The sequence below is a fragment of the Malurus melanocephalus genome, unplaced genomic scaffold (genome assembly GCF_030028575.1).
Source record: "Malurus melanocephalus ecotype Western Australia unplaced genomic scaffold, MMel_1.1 scaffold_87, whole genome shotgun sequence".
NCBI classification, from domain to species: domain Eukaryota; kingdom Metazoa; phylum Chordata; class Aves; order Passeriformes; family Maluridae; genus Malurus; species Malurus melanocephalus.
Genome location: NW_026623319.1, coordinates 2,031,936 through 2,052,567, shown reverse-complemented (window position 1 = coordinate 2,052,567; position 20,632 = coordinate 2,031,936). Strand labels below are relative to the sequence as shown.

General features: G+C 37.6%; 2 protein-coding genes across 3 annotated transcripts in view; one reads left to right on the top strand and one right to left on the bottom strand.

The window, feature by feature from the left end:
* CENPP (centromere protein P) overlaps positions 1-20,632 on the top strand; it is a 111,796-nt gene that overhangs the window by 36,630 nt on the left and 54,534 nt on the right. The gene's annotated exons all lie outside the window — the stretch shown is intronic.
* The window catches only part of ASPN (asporin), a 33,289-nt gene continuing 24,542 nt past the window's right edge, over positions 11,886-20,632 (bottom strand). Inside the window, exons 8-13 of the mRNA XM_057368083.1 lie at positions 20,306-20,418; positions 17,746-17,959; positions 17,260-17,370; positions 14,957-15,050; positions 13,651-13,789; positions 11,886-13,121 (exon numbers count right to left, since the gene is read on the bottom strand). Coding sequence (XP_057224066.1) covers positions 12,924-13,121; positions 13,651-13,789; positions 14,957-15,050; positions 17,260-17,370; positions 17,746-17,959; positions 20,306-20,418 — 869 coding nt within the window. The 3' untranslated portion in view covers positions 11,886-12,923. The remainder of the gene's footprint in view (positions 13,122-13,650; positions 13,790-14,956; positions 15,051-17,259; positions 17,371-17,745; positions 17,960-20,305; positions 20,419-20,632) is intronic.

The window sequence follows — 20,632 nt, the reverse complement described above, 5'->3', positions numbered from 1 at the left end:
AATACAGTGGAGAGATTGAAAGAGAGGAATTAAAACTGCATAATCCTTGATTAATGGTACCACAAATAGTTGAATAGTTACATTGTACCACTAAATCAGGAAAAGTAATTATTTTTTTTTAGATAATTAATGAATACATACATAGGGAGAGATGAAAAAAACCACCATGTTTGCTATGACCAGTTAGTAAATGTTACTGGCTGCTATTGAGTTTGGGTATTTTTTAAACACAAAACAAAGAACATGTTGCATATTTTTGGAAGCTTTGTCCTAGTAACAGTTCTAAATAACACACACATAAAACTAGTTTTTCTAAAGGTAAAAATAAAAGTTTCAGTTTCATACCTGATATTTCTCTATTGTTTTCTACTACTGATTGTGTCCCAAAGTCTCTTAAGCTCTCAGGAGACCTAAAATCTCATGGTGCATTTAAAAAATCCATGGTGGAAGGACAGAAGAGTCTGTCCTTTGAAAAATTGTGGTAAAGCTCTTGATTTGAATCATATTGAACTGCAGAAGCTGATGCAACTCTAGCCATGGAATATATTAAGACTCAGTTCCTGTTTTGTTGCAAGAGCTTTCTTGGAGACAAACAAGTCTATACTTTGTGATCTTGGTCAAGTTGTGTGGTTTGATCTTCATTTTCATTTGTGGTGTGGCAGGAATTTCCTTACAAGGCGGATAATGAGGGGATTAAATTTAGCATCATTCATGTAAGACTTCTTGTTTCAAAGGTTGTGAAAATTTATTGAATTTGAAGCATGTTTTGTTTTCAGTTTTAAGAATGTTTCTTTTCAGAAGGACTTGGTTTTAATGTTGATTTGTGATTTATTTTCATCATTTTATTTATGCAGTTGTGATGCAAAGTGGGATATGCATCAAGCTAGAAGTCTGAGTTGGATTCAAGCTGATTTATTTTTAGCTTGGATCCTTTKCATTGATTAAAATCTATGGAATTTCACCCTTTCCAATAACTGCATTCAACTTATAAGACTTGTCAGCTTTTTCAGCTTTGTTTCTGAGCTGAAGGCACGAGAAAGGAGAATGTTCTACTATTTTATGAATTTAGGGGGTTTTAACTAGTTGAGTATGTTCAACCTAACACATCTGAAATTTCCAAATTTTAGTCAATATATTCTTGGAATAAAGTAGAAAAKGTTACCAGTGGCATTGAGGTGAATGCAGATGGTCCTGATAATAAGAAGGTGTAAATTACTTTAAATTACTTGGCCTTTTCCTTATTTTCATGGTCTTACTGTAAAAGACTCTTGGATTTCTTGGAGTTTGGTGGATTTTTCTTGGTAGGTTCTTTCTTCCTTTCCCTGCAAAACTTCTAATGATCCCATGAAGTATAAAGGAAAAAAAGTGCATTTTGTTTATAGAGGGTTTAGGGAACTCAAATKAAGCCAAGCTGGGGAAGTTGGACTTGAGGACTGTGTTGGAAGGGTGAACTTGATAGAAATGCAAAGCACTTCAGCAGCCTATCAGATGTTTGAAAAAAGGGCTCAAGCTCAAAATTTTAAAATCCTCAGTTGACAACTTTGAAGGAATTCTGTGTTTTAGATAAGAATTGGTGCTGTTTGTTCCTCTGAGTGGGTGCACAGTGAAAAAGGAAGTGCATAGTCAAATGTACCAAGGAACTGTGAAGGTTGTAATTTGGCTCCTTGTAAAGCCTGTGGGTTTCTGAAGTAGGAAGCAGCTGTAGGCAATGTGACTGAGGTTGGGCTGCACTTCAAAGTTAAATTGTAGGCACAGAAACTCTTGGTATCCCAATTTCCAGATCTTAACTGTCAGCCCAGCGCTGCTGTCAGCACTAACCTGCAGCCTGTGTGTGCTCCATGTATGATCTGCAAATGTGCTTCTTACCTGTGCTTCCCATCAACARAGGTGCTGGGTTTATTTATCCTGTGCCAGAACTCATCTGAAAATTCAGTGACTGCAATGTAGAGCTCAGCAAATGCAGATCCTGAAGGTCTTGTTCTTGCAGAGCCTGCAGCCCAGCCAAAGCCCTGTTACTGAGAGCCATCACAGGCTTGGTGGTGTTCTGCTCTTCATGGAATGGAAGCTCATTCCAGGAGCACTCCCCTGTAAGATGTGTGTTTTTCAAGGTTATGGAAAAGGGGCCATCAAATCATATCAACAGTCCTGCGGAGCTGAGACAAGGCCTAATCTGTTTTAAAAAGCAGAGGACAGAGCTGTGCCCTGTGTGTGGCTCTCTGTTGCCTYTGTGACCTGACCCTTGCTGTGTGGTCCTTATTTATTTCCCATTTAGTAGGTGTATTACGAGATCAAAACTGGCAATCCACATCTTGTGCAGCCTGTTTGAAATGCTTTGCTTTGTTTTTCTATGAGCTCCTGGGAAGAACATGTTGAGCAACTGAAAACAGTTGAGCTTATTGACCTTGTAGCATGGGAATTAATGTAATCTCAAAGGCAATTGTTGAGTAACTTCTACTAATGAGCATAATACACTGAATTTTTGGGGCTGAATTCCCTAGAAGCATCTAGAAGCAATACATTAAGAGGTCCTGATCTCATTAGATGATGGGTTGCACTTGTGCATGAACATGTGCTAGGAACAATTGGTATTGCCAAAACAAAGTATCATGTTCCTGCATGTTCAAATTTATAATACTTAAGCTTTTTGAAAGGAAGGGTGAGGGTGGTTTTTATTATGACAATATCAATTTACAGTAGTGGATAATTGACYTTGAAAGACAGACAGAAGAGAAGGGATCTAATATTTTTCTGAATACATTTCTGTGTTAGAAACCTTAGAAGGATTTAATATTATATTGGGAGAGGTTGCTTTTTTTAATAGATTTTACTTTCTACAGTAGAGGCATCTAAACAGTCCTCATCATGTAGGGTTTCTACTAACACAATAACAAGTAGTCATAAACAATTTACACTGCAMTAATAAAACAATTTGAAAATTGATATAAGCAATAGTATCTGGTGGCAAATAGTGTCTGGTTACTCTAAAATAGTCTGAACTGTTCTACAAAATTATAAATCTCTGCTGAGAGTCTCTGTTGTCAGCTGACACTTGTGTTTTTAGTAATTGAATAGCTTGTTTAATAAATATGGTTTGCTTTATACTGTGTATTTTTATACAGCCTGCTTTGGGTGTTCCAGGATAGATGGCTTTGGGCTGTGTTTTTCCTCCCATGTGGAGTTCTGGGAATAGCTGTCTGGTTTTGCAACCACTGTTTACTGGTGCAGGTATATTAATTTTCTTGAGGCAGCATTAGCAGTTGGACCTCAAACTTTAACAGAGCCTTTAGTTTGCCTGATTTRTGTCTTATATAAAATACAGCAAATATATAAATGGTCACAGTMTATGACAGGTGTCTTGCACTCACTGATAGATGTAAATAAAACTAAAAGAACAGTGTTTTGTAGGGGAGGAAAGTGAGGAAGATAATGGAGCTATTTATTTCAAAGGAGGCACTTCTACTCATTTATTTTGAGCAAAACTGCTGACTGTAGTGCCTGAAGGTGGTCGATGTCTAAAAGAGATTCCGTGAATTCTACTCTACCATTATAATTTATATTATTATCTTATTCATTCGCTTTGTTCATTCATTTATAGCAAAGGACTTCCTGCAATTTTGTTAAAAGAATTAGAAAACCTGCCTGCAACTTAAGGTTGTTCCCAGGTTTGTATCCAATATGAAAATCATATGTTTATAAGATTTTTAGGCACTTTTAGGCAAGGATAARGAGTAGTTGTCTCAGTTATTTGCCAGAGAATTCCAGAATGATCATGCATAGGAAAATGTTGTGCATTAACAGAAATTTTCCCCTTGTAGTGATGGAAAGTGCTTCCTATTTACCCTTTTGAGTGTGCTTAAGTGTGATGGTCCTTGGTTTTACAATGACTACAGAACGTGTTTCTTTTCTTAAATACCTGTTTCTGTAGAAATGTTCAAACAAACACCACTGTCCAGCCTGATAGTGCAGAGGGTTTTTCCAGGCAGTGCAGTCTCTCAGCTCTCTCCAATAGTCATGGAAACTGGACATCAGCCTTAAAATGGTTCTTAATTTTTATTATCCCCTCTTTCTTTAATAGAATAAATCCTCTTCTTTTAGCACAAGACCTTGTAATGCTGGCAACACATTGCCTTGATAGCCTGCAGTGCAGCTCTTAAGCAGCCAGAATCTGTGACTTGGAAACTTTCAYAGAAACCCCAGGTGTTATTCCACGTCATTCATCTGTACCCTGGCACATTGTCTTACAAGGGAAGATATTATCGCTCTATCCTTCATTTCCTTCAGTTACTCTCCATTTTTATCTCAATTTTTGTTGGGTTTTTCTTTAACTCTCTTGGTAGCAATGCTTGTGCATGCACCTATAATTTGCCGGACATAAAATAACCATGTCTTTTGATTTCTGGTAATTAAGCAAACCAAAAGTGTTTCTCTAGGGTTGGAATAATTTGGGAGTCACAGCTGCTCCTTATCAGAGCTGAGGGGGATCTCATTTTGCTCCCWTCAATCTGGCTGGAAACTGGTTCTTCTGTTACCTGTTCTGGGGTCCTTAAAAGGTCTTAAGGTGAAGACTTGAACAAGGTTCACACTTAAACCAGCATTCAGAGAATGACAGAATGGTGAAAGCTCATCCATTTCCATCCCCTGCCATGGGTAGGGACACCTTCCACTGGACCAGGTTGCTTCAAACCCCTTCCAGCCTGGTCTGGTACACTTCCAGGGATGGGGCAGCCACAGGGGCTCTTTCCATTTCATTAAGGAGGGACAGTTGATCTGGGCATTACAGACCTTACATGGGAATTGGCAAGTGTCCTTGTTCTGTCTTGCTTCTGACACTTTCTCTAGCCTTGTCCTATCACTTTTTGAAGGGTGGAGTAAATGCCTACAGCTATTTGTATTCAAAATAYAAACTTCTGTAATATTTTTGTTTTTTAAAAACGCAATTATTAGAAAAATATTAACTAGATCTTTATGTGGGGGGATGGCATTTAAATCAGTGCTTTGAGTGGTTAGATTAAACTTCAACTGAATTGAGCTGTGACAGTAGGAGCTCCCTTTAAAAATGTCAGTTTTAATGTAAGACAGCTGTCCAGATCTCCCTTCACATCCTTGCCAAAAGCTTGCCTTAATGCTGAAAMCTCTCAACAAGTCTGTGTGTTGTGAAAGCAGCCCCAGAATGGGGACAGGGGCAGTTGTTTAGAACGGCTAATGGGTGAACTAGATACTGGCTTTATCCATGGTGAAATGTTTGAGTGGAAACCTGCTTTTTTAGAAAGACARAACAGTGACTTTAAAAGCAGTTGCACATCTGACAGATGTGTTTTCCRTGCTTGCATTTTCTCCTCTCCTCAGGTTCCTGTGCATTCTGATTTTGGGAGGGAACTGTTCAAGTGGGAAGCATACATTACCCTTTCTGTCCCAAGCACAAGGCACCAGAGGCAGTATGAATCTATAAAACACAGTGTTGCTAAGGCAAAGCATTCCTGAAACAGGAGTAATGAAATATTGCCTTACACATGTGTGCTCCAATGGAACGCACTCAAGGAAAACAGCACCAAGATTTGTAGTTAATTTATGGTAAGAAACATTTTTTTTTATTTTTAAAATACTCACTGCTTGTGGCTTTATCATAAATAATGATACAGGGCTTTAATAGAGAGTAACTATATCTACTAGATGGAAGCATTAAGAAGGATGTTGAAGATTGGGTTTAGATCAGACTTAGCTTTTACTTTTCTGAAATAAAAGATTGTGGGTTTGTAAAATTGTTGATTGTGCTGACATGAAAAACAAGGGATCTCTTGGCATGTTGCTTAAGRAAGTGCTTTATGGGGTCTGGGTGTGATAAGTGGTAGCATGAGGTTTGAAGTGTTTTCTTCTGTATGGCRTCACAACAGATTTTATCTTCATATCAAATACCTCAAATTTACAGGCCACTGTASAGGAGCATAGTTTGTCAGAGAGATCGTTGCCTTTATTGCCCAGGTTAGGTAGGTATTTGCATGGAAAACTGCTTCTAAAAGTACTGTGATTCCTTCAKCTCAAAATGCATCCTATTAACATGAGGGTTCTGCTGGTTATTACTAAAGGATGGCATTATGCACTCAAGAAATATGGATAAAATGCTATAACATTGTACTGACATTGACTTTTGCTGTATGTATTTTTTTTATGATGTTATTTTTCTCTGTCAGTCATTTTTTGAATAAAGGTCTTTTTTCTTGTACAATCGAGTATTTGAGAAATAGAAGATATTAGAAATATTAATTTTCAGGAGGAACATCTAAAATATAAATTTAAAATATGCATTCCAAGAAGCCAAATAAACTTTAATGCCATTATTAATTTCTAGTTGTTAATCACTAACTTTYTCTTGAGCAAGTAATAATTATGCTGCATCACAGTATTGCTGCTGAAGCAATGAGTAGACAGTTGCTTTTATTATTCTTTCAGAATACTGGATTATTCTGTCACTTCCCGAGTCTGGGTATCTTCTCATGAGGTTAAAAKGAAAGTGGTTTCTTCATGCTAAAAAATTAGGCCCTTTTGCTGATTTGTGAGTCCCTCAATCAGTCTGTTCCTTGTTTCACCCTGGGGAATAGAAAGGAAATAAAAGAAGATAGAGCTGACAGAAGAAGCATAACATGATGACTGGATGTTTTTGGTGGCCTAAATAGGAAGTAAATTTTGGTWAAATAGTATCTTTTAGAATGGCAGGCCAGTTTTCTTTTCAGCAAATAAGTTAAGGCATTCCGTGAAAAGCGTTTCTGGRAGAAAAATATTTTCATTGGTCTTTRTGTYTAAAYAGCTTTTAGAAATAACACCGACTGAAAAATTAAGAGGCAAGTCCATGCTTGTATCCGTGAYTTGCTCCCTCTCTGTTCCTCTGGAAATTTTCCATCTTTTGGCAACCTATCAGCTAGAGATTTTTTCCATTCTTAGCAGAGACTGTAATTCTGTAATAGTTCTGCAAATACAATTGTGAAGAGAGACTGTATATTTCTGTGTCGCTGCCTGATTCTGATAGAAACCTTTGTGTTGGTGATGGGTAGCACACGTGGAATGAACCTGGTGTGTGAATYCCTTCTCCAGGGACTCTTTGTACTTGTGGTTACTCTGGTGCATCCAGGCCTGTTAAGTTCCCTGCTGCTGCACAGAGAGTTTGGGGCAAGACTTGGCTGCCTGTGGAAATGTGTGAGATTCTCATCAAAACTGCATCGCACAGTGCTGCTGTGCCAGAAATCTCATCGTCTTCACATTTCCCCTGGATGAGGATTTGAGACAGGAAAGTGTTCGTGCATAGAAAAACCTGGCTGTGTGGGGTTCCCACTGCAACCACAGCAGCACCGTGGTTAAACCCAGAGGCTCATTGCTCACTTGAGTAGGAATGTTCATATTTTATATGAAAAACTGCAGCAAGGCTGTCTGTTGGCAGCGTGTTCCATTGAGCCAATCTTTTATTGGCTGACATGGGCTTTGACAAACATCCCAATTTCAAAATATTGATTAGTTTTGGAAGTCTCTTAAATATCATCAAAGTCTTCCTTTTTGTTTATTTCATACATAATGTTGTCTTCCATCTCACATGATTGATTGAGTATGGAGGGTAAATCTCACATTTATCTTAGCAGATAATTTAGACCGTGGTATGTGATACGTGGCATTTGGAATTAGAGTCAGACTTTCATTTAATCCAGAACTTTTCCATATGTTTCCTATTAGCAGCTTTGTTCTCATATCTCTAGTCTCCCCAGAAAGGAGGGGAAAGGAAGCACCAACACAAGCCCAAGAAAAAATGTTAAATTCTAAACACAAAGAATGAGGAAAAAAAATAGCCTTCAGAACACAATTTCGTTATTTTTAGTTTACTATTGCTTTTATTATCATGCTGCTGTTAAATTCTGATCAAAATGGAATGAAAATATTAACATTTATTTCATCTGTTGTACTGTACCATAGTTTTTCTAGATGAATAGTGCTGTATTTTAACTGACAATTGAATGACTATGGAATGCATATCTTCAAGAGATAGCAGCAATTGCTTTTTAGGACATKGGTAAAAGCTTTTTGAAATTACATTAAATTATTCTAAAATTGCATACTAGTGAATTCATATCAGATTTTCTATGCACCACCTCATTTGGGTAGCTGAAATATTTTGCTCCGTTAGCAAACRGATATGAAGGGTTAAATTTTTGCGYATCTTAGTTTATATCTTTTGAYTGGTCTGTTTTGAGTCATTTTACTCACTTTTGGGAAATGCAGGTGCAGGAATTCCTGATGGGATACTCATATTAAACATTCTKGAAATTTCCACTGTGTTTAAAATAGCCCAACTTTCCCCTCTTGATTTTTTTAAAAGAAAAGAGCCTTTTATTTTTGTCACTTATTTCACTTGGTATCTTTTAATCCTTATTACCAATCATGACTGAATTTGGTGCAGGATAGAGGGAATTATTTATGTACTTGTTACTAACTTGTGAAAAACAGCAGCTGGGCAAAGGAGAGTGCCCCAGAGAGATCCTTCAGCTGGGGAAGGGGCAGTTCCAGATCCTCCTTGGAATGGCAGCAGGGGCCAGAGCTGTGAGTAACCCCTTGGGACAGATCTGCCTCTGGCCCTTGGCAGCACAGCGGTGGCGTGAGCTGGAGAGCAGCTGGAAGGGCCTGGGGCTTGTACGACTCAAATCCAGAGGAATCCACGAATTTCTGTGATTTCTTTGGTTTTGGAAYGACTTAATGACAGCAACACTGGGAATGAAGAGGTTGTGCTTACCCCTGTCAAGCAGCCCAGGATACTCTGAGCCCAGGATACCCAGATCCCTTTSCTGCAAAGCTGCTTTCCAGGTCAGCCATCTCAGTCACCACTGGAGTTATTTCTCACTAGGTACAGGATTTTGGGCTTGGCTTGGCTTAACTGCCCAGGCTCCTGTTGGCCATTTCTCCAGCAGCATAACCCCAGAGAGTCATCTGTCAGTCACCACTTTCACTTTTGTGTCATCAGTGAACTTGCTGGGGTGATGTGCTCTGTCAGCCAGATCACTACTGAAGATGGGGAACAGAGCTGGAACAAGGCTGGAGCCAGCACTGACCCCTGGGGTACCCTGGCAGTTTCTGACCTCCAGCTACAATTCACTGCGTGGCCTCTTTCCACTCCCTGCTTTCCCACCAGTTTTCAGTCCATCTCACTGTCTGCTCRTCCAGCCCAARCTTCATTGTGCTTTTAGGATTTTGCAACTCTTTGTTCTTAAGATCATGCAGCAATATCCAAATAGTTGTGCTCTTTCCCTGTCTATCTGTACTTTTCTCCTTCCTGACACTTCTAGGCAATAGTGTCAGATATGCTGAATTSCTGCAGGTTTTATGCTGGGCAGAGCAGGAAGACACTATTAATAATGGGAAAAGGAAATAAAATGAACACTTCTTCACCTTCTTTAACTCAGTTTAGCAGCAGGAGAAAGCACTTCGATGATAGGAAAGAAAATGTGTTTTWTTGAAGGTATGTTTTGGTTCATGTTGTATATATTTGCCATAGCTGATGGTGCAAGTTAAAATAATGATTTAGGTCATATCTTGTATTCTTTAAACTTCTTCTGTCTTACTAAGTTTGCTGTTCTATGCCTATTAAAGCTACAATATTCTTGGTRTTGCTGTGTTTAAAGTATTGTATTAAGTAGGTTGATATTGTGCAAGGAGGCAGGGAGATTTGGAAAAATCAGGGTATTTGATCCCTGGGTAGTTTAATGGTGTACAGCAGGACATAGAATGCAGGGTTAGGAAGCACTCAYATAGTGCTTTAGTACTCAAACGGRCCACTCTGCTTAATCAGTGTTACTRCGTGTACTGGACTCTTCCCGTGCTCTAACAGTCTGTTATTTATTATTTAGAATTACTTTTCCTATTAGTGGCCACAGACTGCCATCCTCTGGTGAAATTTGTTAACTGTCGCGTTGGGACTTCGCAGATTTTCAGGAGAAACCCTTAAAAAAATCTTAGATGGTATAGATACTCTTTTTCTTAGACAAATAAGGAATAAGAGAAAACTCTTACAAGGATTTATATCAAGTCTCTCTTTCTCCCCTTTTCCTATAACGTTTGTGGAGAATGTAAAGGTTGACATTGCTGAGTTGATTTCTTGGTAATTTTTGTCCCTATTTCCAATACTGAACTGCTTTGTTCTGTGGGAAGAACACTGAACACCAGTGTGTTATCATCTTTTAATTACTACTCTTAATTGCACTGCTGTTCATGTTCAGCGATCCTTGCTGAAACTGCATAATGTGCATTTTATGTCATAAAGTTTTTGTGTGTCACTGAAACATCCACCTGGGGTTATCTTAAAGTATGCCAAGATGCAAGGGGTGGAAATTATGAGTTATTATTATCCACAGCTGTGGCATATCTGAAAATAGTGGAGTTGCTGAACATATCTTTTTCTCATAAGTGACAGGCATCCTGTCAGTTGATGGTGTGATCTAGGAAGATAACTCCTGTGGGAAAAAGATAACTCCTGTGGGAAATGGTTAAAATGAACCATTTGATACTTCCCTGCCCTAATGCAAAATTCTCAGTGTAATTTAAAACACAGATGAAGTTTTTTTAAAACTTCTAAGCTGGCTGAATTTGCYCTAAGGATGGTCCAAACCTAGGCAGTTGATGATAAAATCTTTTGGAGTTTATTTATTAAGAGTGAAGGTAGAGGTAGTTTCTTCCGAAGTAGTGCTGCTGTTTCTTCTGTGAATGTTCTGTGAATGTTCTATGCATCCATGGATGCTGACTGGAGAAAGAGTTTCTCAGTCTGTGTGTGTGGCCAAAAGCAAAGAGTGAGAGGGCTGGGGAATTCTATGGTCTTCCACCTCTTAGCACTTACTACATTTTTACAAAGCTTTCACATTACAATGGGACTTCAATAGTGGATCTAAAATTTGGTGAAACTCTTATACAAGTACCTGTAAAGAACTCATAGGTTCAGATTGCAGCATTGCTGTTCTCCATTGCATTAACCCCTGTTAAGTAAGGAATTGTTTGCATTATCTGTTTCCTTGTAACCCCTGCTAGTGAATTAACGTAGAATAATGTGCMCAACACTCTGCAGCTACAGAATTTGAATCAGTTTTTCTGTTGTTGTTGCTGAAATGATGTAATTGTTATAGCATGAGTGTTTATGAATGCTTATAAACTAATGATKCATAGAAATGTAATGATTTTTCTCCTATCTATTGTATTTACTAACCTGGAATGGGGTTATGAGTTGTTTATGGTACTGTAAGGTGGAGGAGCCTTTTCTTAAGGGAATATTGGTATTTGCTTGAAATGCACTCCTTAGAAACATCTTCAGAAGCCCAGAATAGAAAGGTGTTTGGTCAACAGGAGATTTCAGCTTTTGTTTTCTGTTTAATCTTTTGTTTTTATTCTGCTTTGATGTGTCTTGCAGAATTCCTATTTCCAATAATCGTTCTTCAGTAAAAGCCTCCCCTGGTCTGCTCTGCCTCCTCTCTTCACATAGTTTTGTGTCTCAGCAGCATGGTGGTGCTAACAAAATGTTAACTACCAGGAGACCAAGCAGATGGAAAGAAATCAGATATGAGACTTGATGCTTATTGCATATTGTAGTATGCTTAGGGAGGTGGTAGGGAAGGCTGAGAGATTGGGAATTAATTGATTTCTTTGCAGTATTTTCTTCTATGAATTCGTGCTGTTTCCCATAATCGCTTCCAAGTCTTGGATTTTTAACTTAGTGCAAACCAGCACTGATAAACGATGTGTAAACTCTGTATATTTGGAAAAGGGAGCACTAGAGGAAGTGTCTAGACAAGTCCCAAAGGTGCTTGGTTATAATTTCAGAATGTTTTGAGATGATGTAATACCATGTAATAAAATACACGCATGCAGGTATTCTGTAAGTTTATTTAATTTATTTCAAATCCCAATAGCAAATATACACTAAATAGATATCTGAAATATCCATTTTATACAGTACTGTCAGTATTGAGAATTCTGTGTGCTGCCCTGCATTGGAAGGGCAGGGCAGGCRAGTTCCAGCTGCTTGGTTTTGGTAATTGTAAGGTATTTCATTAAGGAGGGATCCTTAACCCGTGTGATGTCAAAATGTGAAAGAGGAAAAGAATAAAGTGAAAAACACGATTACAGTTGTTATAGATAAAAGAAAATGTTTGTGCTGCCCTAAAGGGAGTTTAATAGTCATTCTATTAAGCTTGAAGCATATGATAAATCTTGAATGCTACTTTTAATGTTCAGACTGCATCCAATTCTATCCATAGCAAAACATTGAAGGACATTTTCTTCTTAAAGTGKCAAGGAAAAATTATCAAACACTTTTGAAGGCTGTTTGTCTGTTCTTGATATGAAATTTGCCTTTATCTCACTTAAAAGATTGTAAAAATGTGTTCTAGCTTAGAGATAACAACCTGAYGATATTGTAGCTTTTTATTGCATCTTTGCTCATTATCAAAAATGGCACAAGAAGTTGACCTTGAAGTCTGATAAGTTTAGGTTGTGCAACTTCTCTTACAGCACTTTCTGGGAGAGAAAAAAAGGTGCTTAATGTGGAAAACTCACTTCCACATGTTTTTTAGAATTTATTTGAAAGAAAGAAATGTGTCCAAACAGTGTGATTTGAGGAAGGAATTTTAACATCTATATTAGGAAACATCAAATACAGTTTCCAGTTCCACTTCTAAGAGTCCTTGTATAAGAGATAAAGACTTTTGTTTAAGTTATTCAAATGTAGGTTGAACATTGTCAGTTAATACAATGGATCCTACTTAGCATATTGTTCCTARTTAATTACCTCTGAAATAGCAAATACTTTGTAAACGGTTAAATAGCGTAAAATCGGCATTTTTCTGCAAATTTCAAGTATTGTAGAATTGATTTGAACAGGTTGCTTTTTGAAACAACAGACTTGGGTCTCACTTGAGGAAATTCCCAAGYTGAACGCTGTTCCTGGCTAAAATGCAGCGGAAGGTTGAAGGCTGAACCTCCCAGTACTTGACAGGGTTGTTGAAGAGGCTGATGCCACTGTACAGGGCTTTCTTCTTCCTGCGTCCCGTTGGACAGAAATCGTTCACCCCCAGCTTGGCAATGTGGTTGGAATGAAGGAAGACCACCTGCAGCAACAGGAGCAGCAAAACACAAGAGTTAGTGTKGAAATGGGAAAGATATTCCTTGGCKTWTAGGTGACTGAGGTTTGCTRCAAGGTCAGTTGCATGCAGACCTTGAGAGTAACTAGTTTAAAATTTGTGTTAAATCTTTTTTAAAAGTCTTCTTCCTGCCAATATCTCCTACAGAAAAATCATATGGCATTTTCTATCAGTGTATTTTCAGAATAGTTGGACTCTATTCTTTGGGAACTTTGTCCTAAAATGCAATTTTATATTCTCTTGTAGTAAGAATTATTATGATGCAGTATTATATTCTCATTTTCTGGAAATAGTTTCTGAGTGTAGCATTTTTGTTTCCCTAGGAAGTGTTCCTGCAGTTTAATTTTGTTTAAGAAGCATTTATGATTTCAGGCTCCCCTAGTAGGAGAGTCACARCAAAATATGTGTCAGTTAATTATGCCTTTTGTGACTAATCAGTGACAGGGGAAAGTCAACTCAGCACTCCCAGAGCTGTCTGTTAAGTTCAGTGTATGACCTGCAGATATCTCAGTTCAGGTAATCCGGGAGGAACCTTCTTCAGCTTATTTTTTTCCAGGTGGATTTCACGTATACTTGGGATGTTTGCAAAACTTCCRTTTTCCACGTCTTTGATTTTGTTATTCCCAAGGCCTAGCCTARAAATAGACCAAGGAACATTTAATTAAAGATTGAGATTTACAACACTGTTGAAGAGCATAATTTTTTTTAAAGATTGAAATACACAGGGGAAGGAAAGAACTGGGGGAAGATGATGAAATCTTACCTTTGATAGGAAAAAAATCACCATTGCTCTAACATTTTTTACTTTTAAATTTAATCTCCACTTAAGATTGGCTCACACTTTCAATCTTAAGTGGAGATTAAATTTATAGCTGTTATCAGTTATCTGATATTAGTAATTATTCAGTTTTGCATGCACTTTTTGTAACTGTAGTGGCAAGTGTTTAAATTACAAACATCAAGCTGCTTGTGAAATAAACCYTTCATCAAATCCTTTTATCAAATAGTGTAACTATAAATTATAGTTACAGTAAAAAAATTCTGTTCTAATAAATAGTTGAAGAAGGGCAAGTATTACAAAGACAAATAATAAGTTGCTTATTTCTAAAATACAAAAGTTTCATGTAAGCAAGACGACCATCTTTCCTACTTCTACATTTTCCTTGGATTTTTGCTCAGAGAGTAATTCAGAATGGAGACACAGGTCACTTGGAATTGCTCTTTCTGCCCATCCTGCAGATGTTAAAATCCCCTTTTTTTCCCTTTTTTTCCCTTTATTTCCTGATTTCTTCAGAAACTGAAGTTGGTACCTAAAGGCAGTTTAGTAATTTCTGTTACCAAATCCAAAATTCAGTGCTGCTCAGCCCTATTTTCAGARCTCTTAACTGAGCTTTGCAGAGGGAACTTCCTTCTGTCCTATATCAGTGATATCTTTCTGAGGWATGTACATTTTTCTTTAAACCCGATTGCATTTGAAAGCACTTATTTATCAAGTTATTTCCTTTACCAACTGCTGTATTTAAAAGACTAAATTTGTAAGGATTGTAAGAACTTATGATGGTTATTTTTTGTTCTTATTCTACTTTTCTGTTGCAGACTGTTGGCAAAACATGTAGTAACAAGGCTAATGTAGGGGTGTGGGRGTTTGTTTGGGTTTTAAAGTTCAGTCTTATTTACAGCAATTCTTACTAAAACTCAGTTTTTAATTTTCTTTTATCCCATTAACAACAGACATATCAAATAAAAGATCTTGCTGGGCATAACATTTTAAAAAATAAAAKAATTCTGCCTGCAAATTTTACCTTTGAAGGTCTTTGTAACGGTTGAAATCCTCAAGTTCAATTCCTGTGATCTTATTGTCATCTAAGTGAAGCTCCAGTAGACTAGAGGGCAAATCTGATGAAAAACAAATGCACAATGTGAGAAAAATGAGCCAACTTTTCTTTGTTGYTTGTTTGGKTTTTTTTGGGGTGGGTTTTTTTTGGGTGGGAACATTTATTATGTTCCAAACAGCTTCTTTCCTTTGTGTTTAGACTCAGGCGAAGAATCTTGGGAAGGTTGTCTTCATCAAAGAAATGGGTATTAGATATAAGTATGTTAATGACAAAAATCATCAATAGAATTTAAAATAATAACTTTTAAAAAAACTAAGATGTGGAAGGACAYATGCTAATTATGAGAGGAAAAAATYACCAAAATTTAGYAATTTCTCTKGCTTCCTTTATAACAACTCTCATGTACTTTTTTTGGTTAGTTCATCAAAGATGTAAATCCTGTGTTATGTGCGATTATCTCAGTCTGTAGTCAAAGCCTGTGGGACTGTTTTTTGAAGATCTGTAATTCTTCTTACRTAATGTAACAGTTGTGCTGTCACAGCTGCTAGGATGTGATTGRGAGGAAAGCTTTTGGAGTCCTCTACACAAAATTTGGTATTTGACAGCTCTTTCCCATGCCAGAAAGCTTTCTCTTGTGTTTCCAAAACTTCCAAATCCAGACTGCCAGTGAATAAACCAGGAGTTGATGAATCTTTCCACAAAATCCTCTCAGTGAGTCAAGAAAAGGTCATCCCCGGTGTGAATTTGTTTGCTGATGTTCAGCTGAGTTTAGCAGCCCCTGTCTAGAGGGCACCCAACACCGAGGGATTCCACTGCTCTCCTGGTTCCAGTTTGAGTTCCAGTTCACGTTCTGAGGGCCTGAGTGACAATACCCAGAGGGAAGGCTGCCCACCTGTCCAGTGCACAATTTCAGTGCCTTTAACTATGTTTTTTTAAACCTTTGTGCCATTATAACATTTGCGGAGAGAAGCATCAACAGCTTCATTTCCATTTGTGGTGAGTGAGTTCACCATGAAATCCTGTTCGGGTTTRGTTTGTTTATGTATCTCACACCACACACAGGACCTCATGCTGTGTTTCTTTATAGGAGATTTCTCTGTTACAGAGATAAAATTGGAATCATTTTATGTTGGGTTTTTCTGTGCTAAGTGATAGAAGGAGGTATTATGATGATAGTAGAAGGTTTTAGGGGTTTTTTTTGTGTTAGGGAGCATTAGCGTAGGCCGCCACATGGTTTCTGATCCTAAATTTATCTGACTGATTGGGGTGAGTTGGTTTTTGGTTGTTGGGGTTTTATTTTTAGTGTTCTCTTCTACAGGGATCCTTGTGTATTTATATACACACACATACATACATATATGCACACAGAAACAGATCAGTAAGAAATCAGTTCTTCATCTGAATTATCAGAAATAAATAGAAGGGCCAATATTTAGCTTCCCTGTGTGTTAAAGCATACARTGTTTTGCTTTGTTTCCTCCCTTTTTCTCTTAGCTGGTAGTTTTGAGCTGTTGACAATCATGAGTGTTTGGTTAAATACCACAGTAAGCTGCAGAATAAGCAGGTGGAGTGTTGTACTGAATTCCTTCATGCTATGTTTTTGTGTGTGGAGGTCAGTGATTTGTCAAATTAGTGTTTTAATTTATTGCTACCTCCAAATTGCAAGGGGTTTTTTTTATATGAAAGTGATTTGATTTTTTAGTATGTTACAGTGAATTTAATTAAGCGTTAAAATTAAATTTTATTTATCAAAACCGTATTAAATATCATAGTTGAGGTACACTGTGACTGGAAATATTGAAAATTAAAGTTAGAAATTTTGGAGTTAGATTTTAAATCTATAAAGGAAGTGGTAATTCTGCATCCATTATGATCCTGATCGAATATTGGTGAGTTTATCCTTTCTCTGTGAGGACTTCTGAGAGGCTGATGTGTAAAAGATGTGAAGTGACATCATATTATGAATTTCTTTGTATTGTTTTTCTGAGACAAGTGTCTGGATGATTCTGTGAGAGGAGTGGATGTGCTGACAGGGAGGAGGTGGGAGAGGGAGCCTGTGTGCTGTGTTCATGCTGTTTGTGCACAAATTCTTCTGGGATGGGGCATTGGGTACCAAGTCCAAATACAAAAATGAGGTAGGAGGTGGTTTGGTAGTGAAAATACAGTTTATGAAAATACAGTTTATGAATTTCATAATCATTCAGATGTTAAAGCATTTTATTAAGGAGTATACTGGTATAAGTAAACTATAAAAAGGAAAGCACACCTACCTTTAGGAATTGAAGTTAGCTTTGCCTCTGCAATTCTTATGTGGTAGATATTTACTCCTTCGAAAGCCCCTGGCTCTATTCCATCATTGTTAAGAGGATTGGCACTCATTTCTGTCCAAGGGGGAAAAAGAAAAGCATTTATGGCATAGGGATTTTGTGTAGGTTAGACTAAGTTATAATGAGCTGATTTAATTTATGTATGTCTTCTGRTGTTTTAAGCATTCATTAATGTTTMTCTTTGCCTGTTCTGTGGGGTGGCTGTCAGAGCTCTCAGTGAATTAAAGCTGTGTTACTTGGCTTGCAGTGTTACCAAAACTTGACCTTTGTAACAWCTTCACATAGAAACCAAATTGTGGAGGGTATTCCCACAGCATGAATATCTCTTCAAGAGGAAACTGCTCCTAGGGGAAATGTTTGAGTGGAAATGATGTATAATATGTTCCATTTTTGGTAAAGACATTTTCTGTTCTACTTAATTGGACTTACCTAAAACATGTAGAGACTTCATTCCTTTAAATACATCCTTGGGGATTTTCTTAACCTTATTTGCATGAATTCTGAGCTCTGCCAAAGTTCTGGGTAGGTTTGTTGGAATCTCAGTCAGTTGGTTGTGGGACAAATAAAGTCGTCGTAGCCTCTTTGTTGGTTGAAAGGCTTTGGGATGGATCTTGTATATTTTATTGTTGTTCAAAGCCAGTGCCTATAAGACATGGGAAGAGCAATAGAAAGCTTTCTTTATCCGATTCTGAATTAAAAGTCATGGATTTTATATATAATTTAGCAATTAAGTAGTTAAAATATTTTATTTTTCAGTCATACCAGACTTTAGCACTTTATTATATATGCTTTGGGCGTTTCATTTGATTGTGAAAAAYGACCTGAAAGCTGCAGCATTAACCAGAAGGTAGAGCTGGCAAGGTGCCAGTGGATCATGAGAACTGGCCAAACAGTGTTTGTATTCAAATATTTTGTGGGATTGTATATAGGTTATATACTTTATTGTTGTTGTTGTTGTTGTTCCTTGATGCAGACACATTCTCAAAACCTCAGAATTTCATCTTTTATTTCAACATCACAGTGCAAAATAAAAATGAAGTTTTTAATCTGCATCTCTTAGATGTTAATGTCTGTATATGACAAATGAGTTTTTGTCTCTTTTACCATAATTTTCCAGCTCCTGTGAATTTTAGTCTCTCCTCTGTACTGTACACTGGTCTTTTTGGGAGCAGCTTTTTGTTCCTAATTGCTATGTGTTATCAGGGAACTTGTAATGAGTTACTACAGATAACAGAATACAMGTTATCTGAAATTACTTTGCATATCAAATCACATCTTTGCATTTCCATACTTAGAGTATTCATGCTTGTTCCTTTTTTACTTCTTCAAGTGATCTCCTCTCAGGAATTGTGAAGAAAAAAATTGTGGAGCAAACCAGAATTATTTTTTCCCAGAAAAAATGAGGTTAGCTCAAGGAAATAAACAGGAAATGCTCCTTCCTAATCCAAGTTGCCATCTGTGCCTTTGCTAAGCTGACTCCAGGGCTGAGCCAAGTTGCACAAAGTAAACTTTGCTCTCAGTGAAAATGTTGTTCACCCTTGCCGCAAATGAACTGAGGAGAAAAAGCAAAGCAGCTCTTCAGCTATCACATAATTAAGTGGTGACTGTGGCATATAATGTGGTGATTGCTGATGGATTCCAGTGGCTTTCTCAATCGGTGGAGATAAGAGACTCTTAGATCTTTTACACAGAATATAAACCACAGTTTGTGCATTTACCCTTTGCTTGCGGGTTAAGGCCATTCTGCACCCAGACACGAGACAAAGGAATGGGAAATGCTACGTTGTCAGCTGTGGATTTATACGGTTCCTGTTTCTTCTGTCCTGTCTTAAGCCATAATAATTAACAAGCTCATTCATAAACACTTGAGATCTGGTAAGCTTTCAGATCTTGCTCAGAAGCCAAATGTGACTGAAAGGGTTTGTTTTATAGAATCACAGARTGATTTTGGGTTTGGTGGGACCTTAAAGAACATCCACTTCCASCCCCTGCCATGGGCAGGGMCACCTTCYACTATCCCAGGTTGCTTCAAGCCCTGTCCAACCTGGCCTTGGGCACTGCCAGGGATGGGGCAKCCACAGCTGCTCTGGGCAAATCTGTGCCAGGGTCCCCCCACCCTCACTGGCATGAATTTCTTCCTAATGTCTTAGGAATGTTCCTTATGTTAGTTTGTGCTTCTCATGTCTTTCTAATGGGGAATAGAATGTAATTAATTTACTATCAATTATGGAAGAGATTTGGTTCTTTASAGTGAAAATTTTTATATTGTCAGTATTTGTTGGTGGAACTAGATCTGGATACTGGATCTAGGGTAACATCCAATAGAAATAAATATTCTAAAGCACATTTAATCTGCTTTCCAGCCTTCTGAGGCTCTCATTTTCTTTCATTATAAAAAGGGATTATGGTGTACTGTAAACATGTAGATTTATCAGTTGCCAGTGATATTTGTTTCAAAGCCTGTCTCTACGTGCATACTTGAGCGTGGTTAAAAATTAGGAGTAAAGCCCCTGACTTTTCCAGTAATTCGCTGCTTCTCTGTTCGGGTCAATTGGATTTGTAGCATTGGTTTCAGTGCTGTATGTGTTAGCTGTATGTTCTGTTCTTTTGAAAATACCCTTAGAAAATATCATTCCAGTTCTCCTATGAGATTAAGTTCTTTCTGTTATTTTCCAGCTAAGCAGATAAAAAAGGAGCACTTGCCTTGCAGCCTTTAAGATGTAGGGAATGTTTCTGTGCATGCTAAAGACTGAAAAATCTTGAGCATCTTTTTAGTGAGATGCATATGGTACACTTTTTGGATGTTGTAGAAAGTAGTTCTTGCAATTCAAAGACATTTCTTTGTTACTGTGTAGGACCACTCAAATATGCAGGCATTAGACTGTTTTTATCTATATTATTGGAGAAGGAAATACCATTTGTATTTTTAAAGTATCTAAATATTTTAGATTGCTAAATAAGATTTCAAACTTGGAAACAGCAAGCTTACATAAAGTGATGTGAGTCCTTGGAGATCATTTTCCTTGACCTCTTTGATTTTGTTGTTTTGAAGGTCAATCATACGAGTATCTGGCGGGATGTTGCGAGGAATTGATGTCAAACCTACATAAGTATGTGACATAAACAGAAACATTATGGGCTGTATATAAGTCCAAAGAAATTAACTGCTGAACAGCTAAACACAGGAAGATTGATGAATATGGAGGGGAAGAAAATAYGAGCAGCCATAAAGCAAAGGGTAGAAGTGATGTAAGAATGTGCTACAAATGTGTGGAGAGTTTTGGGGGGAACTGCTTCTGCCCCAGCCACAAAAGCC